At 49.0% G+C, this 6,555-nt stretch overlaps 1 protein-coding gene across 3 annotated transcripts in view; it reads left to right on the top strand.

Annotated features, from left to right (window-relative positions):
- Positions 1–1,824: 1,824 nt before the first annotated feature.
- The window catches only part of INAVA (innate immunity activator), a 28,470-nt gene continuing 23,739 nt past the window's right edge, over positions 1,825–6,555 (top strand). For 2 of the 3 annotated variants that reach the window (XM_027843489.1, XM_027843488.1), the window contains exon 1: positions 1,825–1,975. In XM_027843489.1, coding sequence (XP_027699290.1) covers positions 1,836–1,975 — 140 coding nt within the window. In that variant the 5' untranslated portion in view covers positions 1,825–1,835. The remainder of the gene's footprint in view (positions 1,976–6,555) is intronic. The other variant, XM_027843495.1, reaches the window with a different exon arrangement.

Genomic DNA, 6,555 nt, shown 5'->3' with positions numbered 1-6,555 from the left:
GTCTGGCCCCTCTCAGGCTCAATCTCACCTCCTTCTTCCTGGATGAGGCTGTAGTAAAACAAGAAGAGAAAGCAGCCAGGGATTTCAATCTCTGTAAAGCAAGGGCAAAGAATGGAAAAGTGGGCAGCCTGGAACAAATCTCAGGACGGCAGGCTTCACATAAAGGATACCACTAGGGGAGGGGAGTGATTTGGGAAGACATCCTGAGAGGCAAGGGCATAATGGGGGTAACATCCCCAATGCTGCCAGGCATGGCCCCAAAACACTAATCCTAAAACTATCTCACAGGGCCACCCCTGGAATGGTAAGGAGAATGCTGTTTCTCCCACAAGCAAATCCCTATCTGTCCCTCTCTTTTGTTCTTTTCCTATTCTTGTTCCTTCTCCTGGAGGGAATGGTGGGTGGGAAGGTCAACTTTTTTTGATGGGGAGTTGTGTCTCCAAGGTAGCATCTCTTGCATTCCAGAAAACGATATGCCTTTTTACAGTTGGTAGTCTGGGATTTGTTTTTCCTTCCTACATTGTTTCCCAAAGTCATAGGTTCATCGTTGTAGAGTTACAGGAGACCACAGAAGTCATCAAATCCAATCCTGGAAATTTCATTCACTTCAATAAACATTTATTAAATGCCTACCATCTGCCGGGCACTGTGCTAAGTTCCGGTGATCCAAAAAGAGGCAAAGGACAGCCCCTGCCCTCGAGGAGCTTACAATCTAAAGGGGGAGAGACAACATGCAAAGCAAGCTACATACAGGATAAATAGGAAATAATTAAGAAAGGGAAGGCAGTGTAATCAAGAAGGATGGCAGAAGACTTCCTGTAGAAGGTGGGATTTTAGTTGAGACTTAAAGGAAGCCAGAGAGGTCTGCAGTCACAGCGGAAGAGGGAGTGTGCTAGGCCTGGGCAACTGACCAGGAATGCCTGGAGCTGAGAGATGAATATCTTGTTCATGGAATAGGCAGGAGGCCGGTGTTACTGGATCAAAGAGTATTTTTTCACAGACTAGGGGAATTGAAGCTTAGAGTGGTTGAGTGAATTGGCCAAAGGGCACATGAAGGTCGTAGATAGCAGAGCTGGGATTTAGCCCAGATTTTCTTCCAACTCCAAACCCAATGCTCCTTTCACTATAGCACAAAGCCCTAACCCCTGGGGAAATGAGATATACCGAATGATCAATTCTCCTAGCTGGGAGGTAGAGGCAGATCTCAGCCTTGGGGAAGCACCAAGCTATCATCCCAAAAGGAGGAAGTTAGTTAATCAATAAACATCGATTAAGCACCCACTCCAAGCCAGGCACCGTGCTAAGCCATAGAGATGCAAAGAAAGGTACAAGACAGACCTTGACTTCTAGGAGCTCACAATCAGGATTCAGAAGTAATCAGGGACTTTGTCTTGCTTGGGGGTGGGGGTAAAATTGAGGGGAAAGGAAAGTGGAGGAAGGAGTATAGAGGTCTCCTAGCTTTTGCTTTCATTCTTGCACCCTGGGGTCTGCTGGAATGAAAGCCGCAGTGGGCCAGGCGCTCCCCGGATCAAAGGAGCTCTCTGAGGCTGGGGCCCTGGAAATCTGGGCAGAGATGGAGGGGTGTGAGGGTCATTCCACCATCCCAAATCAGGGGCAAAGGGAGACTCCCAACCCCACAAGCCCCTGGCCTACACGGTCCTTGAGCCTGCTAGACCCTTCAACCCCAGCCCAAGTCCTGGTCCCCCCACCATGGACCGGGATTCCCCAGTCCCCTTTAAAGCCCTCCCCCCTTTCCCTCTGGGCCTTGGTATGCCCCAGGGGACAGATGTCTTGGGATCTTTTAACATTTGGGATGCAGCAAAAGCTGAAGTTAAATGAAATCTCTCAGAGGAGGGAGAGGTAGGGGCAACGTGCTTCCGGGAGCGGGAAGATGGTCTAGGAGGCGGGCCCCCAGACTGTGGAGGGAGAATTCGGAGAAGGCGAGGAAGGCAGGCGGCCGCCGGACCGTCCACAGGTGAGGGCAGAGGACCGGTCAGGAGCCCCAAAGGGGATGAGGACTGCGCGGCGGGGCGGCCCGGGGGTGAAACCCGCTCGGAGGCGCGGCGCGGGGCTACTGAGCAGAGCAGGGGGAGATGCGGGTCTCCTAACCAAGACTGCTGGTGTTACACACACACACACACACACACACACACACACACACACACACACAGACACACAGACACACACACAGACACACACACCCCAACCTTTCTCTTTCCCTACTTCCTTACCACACACACACACCAACCTTCTTCCCTAGTCCCGGAACACACACACACACATACACACGCACATCAACCAACCTTTCTTTTTCCCTACTCCCGGAACACACACACACACACACACACACACACACACACACACCCCAACCTTTCTCTTTCCCTACTTCCTTACCACACACACACACCAACCTTCTTCTCTAGTCCCGGAACACACACACACACACACACACACACACACACACACACACACACCTTTCCCTTTTCCTACTCCCGTAACTAACACACACATACACATTTTCACCTTTCCTTCCCCACCCCCCAGACACACTTATTTCCACCTCCCCACTCCCCGACACACACACACACACACACACACACACACACACACACACTCTTATTCCCCCTTTCCCCTTCCCTACTTCCCTCAACATACACTTTTCTCCTTACTCACACTACCCCCCCCATTTCTGTATTGCCTCCACATCCGAGGTCTGGAGAACCAAACACAGCCAAACAAAAGACACAAACTTTGGAGGGCCCAGATGGGGGGTGGGGTGGAGGGAGCAGTGGAATAGGGACCCTAGATGAAGCTAAGGCTCGGCGGTGGGGGGAGTTGGGGAGCAGAACAAAAGAGTTCTTTAAGGAAGGTGGAGGGAGGTCTGACTTCAGTACACACTTTAAGCATGCATTCCTGTCGGTTCCCTGCCTCAGACTTCTACGGGGGCGCGCGCGCGCGCACACACACACGAACACCCTTTCCAAGGTAGGTGGCCTGCCCTGGTTTTTGAGGTGGGGGAGCCAAGGGAGGGAGGAAGGCAGAAAAGTGAATTGATTGCCATCAATTCTTAATTGGCCTGGGCTATTTCTCTCCCCTCTCCTTTTTTTCTGATCCCTATTTTGTTTGTCCCTGTGAATGAATGAATGAAATATACATGACTCTGCTTTAGATACTTTGGATGATACAAAGACTAGACAGGCTTCCTGCGCCCACTCAGCCTAGACTCCACCTGACCAGCTGCCTCTAAACCTCTAGCATGAGGCAACTTTTGTGGTATCTTTAAGAGAGTAAAAGGAAAAGCAGCACCCCCCCTCCTTTTTTTTGAGTATGGGAAGTCTGTGAGACTTTGAGTCATTCAGTTCATACCATGGGAGAATGACATGGATGGAGGGTTGAGTTAGGACAGTCTAGATGGCTTTGCAAATTCAGTGCTTGGAAGACACTACCCTTTGCTGAATAGTGGGTCAAATTGCCTCAAGGGGACCTCCAAAATTGCTCAGGCCTACTCAGTCCCTCCTGTCAAGGTTGGTTTTCATGCCCTCTTCTCCTTTGGACCTCAGATTGATCCTCTATTTCCCCACACATACTCCTTATCTAATCCGTATTCCGTAATGTCCCCAAAAAGGTAGAGGAAGGGCTAGGAGAGAGGAGAGCAGAGAGCATCCACTTAGGTCAACCAGAATTCTAGGCGTTCCAGGAGACCAGATTTTAACACCCAATATGGTGGAGGGAACACTTGCTTCCCCTTGGTGGATTGTATATTACATTCAAGTGGTGTGAGAAATTCTGATTACTCCCAGTCCATCTTCCCAGCTCAAGCCTAGAGCTGTGGGATGGCTAATCTTCCAAGCTGCCTTGGGGAGGAGGGTGCTTTACTTCCCTACTTCCAGAAGACCTGTGCCTAAAGATTGCTGCATTCTATTCAGGCTCCCAGTGAGAGAAGGTAGGGGAAGAGGGGATTTTCCCTGCCTGGGCCCCTCAGCAGCAACCCTGAGGTCAGCTGTGGAAGGAAGGATCTGGTGGTCAGCTGGGAGGGCCTCGGGGAGGGTATTGTTTGGAGAGAGGGTGTGGGTAAGGAATGTGAGTGAGCCGGCTAGGTATAAGGGAAAGAGGGGGGGAATGGAGGAGATCAGGGTCTGGGAAAGCAATAAGGGGAAAGGAGGAAAGAAAGGGGTTTGGGAAAAACAGAAACAGACCTGGGGCTGAGTTGGGGGTGGGCCTGGGGACAGCATACAAAACCCAGCTGCTAAAGACTTGAATCCTCTGCAGAGGGGATTGGTGTTAGCTCCTGGTTGTAATTTGGTAGCCCTGGGGTTTTCCACTTGAAACTTTGGAGTTTGGGAAGCTTTGGGGACCCTGAGGAGTTGGGAAATTGCAGGATGAAAAAACTCAGGAAAACCACTAGTGCTCAGTCCAAAACATTCCATATCTGTCCCTGAGTTTCTTTTTCTGTTAAATGGGGGTATTGGATCCATCATAATCCTACGACTCACACCTCCTATAGTGCTTTAAGGCTTACAAAGTACTTTGCTGCAACAACCCTGTGAGGTAGTTAATGTGAGTACTATGATCCCTGTTTCATTATGAGGAAAGGGGTCCAGAGAGTTGAAGCATCTCATAGCTAGTGTCAGAGGAAGGATTCATATCCTGATGTAGCCTCCCATATCCTGACATCCTGCTACACCATGAAGGAGTCTTGGAGTCAAGAAGATGTGTGACCATGGACTAGTCGATTTTCTCCGTGACCCAGAGCTGTTGAAGTACCCACTGATGTTCCCTTACACTAATGAAAGCCAAGTCTAGACCTCCTCAAGGTACAGTTCTGGGTACCAGAGATACAAAAATACGATCATTCCTTGTCAGCAGACTTTTATCAGGTGCGCTCTAGAAGTGATATGATGCATGGGTTAGCTAAAGCTCAGATCCTACCCTCAAACAGCTTATAGTCTAATGGGTGTGGGAGGTAGGGATGGGGGAAGCACGTGCCAAAATAACTGATATGAAGGAGTGTAAGATTGGTGCGAAGGGACATCCAGGCAGACTTGGGAGAAATTTGGGGAGGCGGAGATCACTTACATGTTAGGAAGGTGGTTAAGAAAGCATGCATGGAGGGTGAGGCAGCTGGGTTTGGAATATCAAGAAAAGGAAACACAGAGAGAGAGAGAGAGAGAGAGAGAGTGAGAAAGAGAGAGAGAGAGGGAGAGGGAGAGTGAGAAGGAGAGAGATGGACTCAAAACAGAGAGATGTGGAGGAGTCCATTCCAGGTGTAAGGACAATGGAAACGGAGACACTCCACTTTAGATAAGAGAGCGGCAAGTGTGGTAAATAACACTGGTCCAGTTTGGCAGGATCATAGAGTATGTGCAGAGGAGTGGTATTCCCCAAGGCTGATGAGATAGGTCTAAATGGCATTATCAAGGACCTTGTATACCAGGATTAGGAATTTATTCAGAAGGAAGTGAGGAGCCACTGGAGGTTTTTCAATAGGTGACAGGAAGGGAATACTCATTTATTTATATAGCAACTACTATGTGCCAAGCACTGTGCTAAGTGCCATGATCTCGAGGGTCCTTCTAAACTTTGTCATTCCGTGATTCCCATACGTGTGTTCTTAGGCTGTTCCTCTTTCAGGGTCTGGATAGGGTAAATGTACTTTTCCCAGCCTCCACCTCTGACTTGTAGGGTACAAAGGGTAGGTGGAGTCAGGAAGGAGTGAGTAGAGTAGGGTGGGATCTTTTGAGAGCTTGGCTTTTCCCTCATTTGGGAAGTGAGTAGGACCCCAGATAGATTTGGCTGGGGAGTAGGTGTCCATATGTTTTGTGTGTGGCTGGTAAAAGAGAGACAGAGACAGAGAGAAGGAGTGAGAGAGATATCTGTGGGTGCAAAGAATCCCTTTTCTTCCCCAGGGATGGATGCTCATTGAAGTCATTGGCCCCTTCTTATTTTATGGGGCAGTCTTGGAAGGATAGCGATCTCTTAAGTCTCTCTTAAGGAGTAAGCCCATAGTCGTACTGCACTAAAGACTGGTTTTTTGTAATAAGAAGAGGAAAAGTTCCTTCCTGCCTTACCCCTAGAGACCTCCATGGCACTGGGGGCCAGGGCTCAGAAGCACCGAATTTCACAGTTGGAAGGGACTCAGATGCCATCTAGTGCATCCCATACCTGAAAAAGAATCCCTACTACAAGGGCCCTGCCTTTGCTTGACCCCCTCTAGAGAGGCAGCCCACCCCACTTTTGTTCAGAGCTTTAATTGTTAGAAAGTCTTTTCTTCCTCCAAGCCTAAATTTTCCTTTTTGCAACTTATGCCAGTTACTGCTAGTTTTGTCTTCTGGGGAATTCCTGGGTTCTTGACTTTGCTTTTGGTTATGTGACTCAGGATTTGAGGATCAAATGAGACAGTATATTTAAAGTGCTTTGCAAACCTTAAAGTGCTATATGCAGGTTAGATATTATTATTAGCAGCTCTGCCTCCTTAGGCTTCAATTTCTTCTGGGTAAGGAGAAAACAACTCTGTCTTCTTGTGAGCCCTCCTGTTCACTTACTCAGAAATGAGCC

The sequence above is a fragment of the Vombatus ursinus genome, unplaced genomic scaffold (assembly GCF_900497805.2).
Source record: "Vombatus ursinus unplaced genomic scaffold, bare-nosed wombat genome assembly UNPS02014909.1, whole genome shotgun sequence".
Classification (NCBI taxonomy): Eukaryota; Metazoa; Chordata; class Mammalia; order Diprotodontia; family Vombatidae; genus Vombatus; species Vombatus ursinus.
The sequence above is the reverse complement of the archived record's forward strand: the minus strand, read 5'-3'. Positions and strand labels throughout refer to the sequence as shown.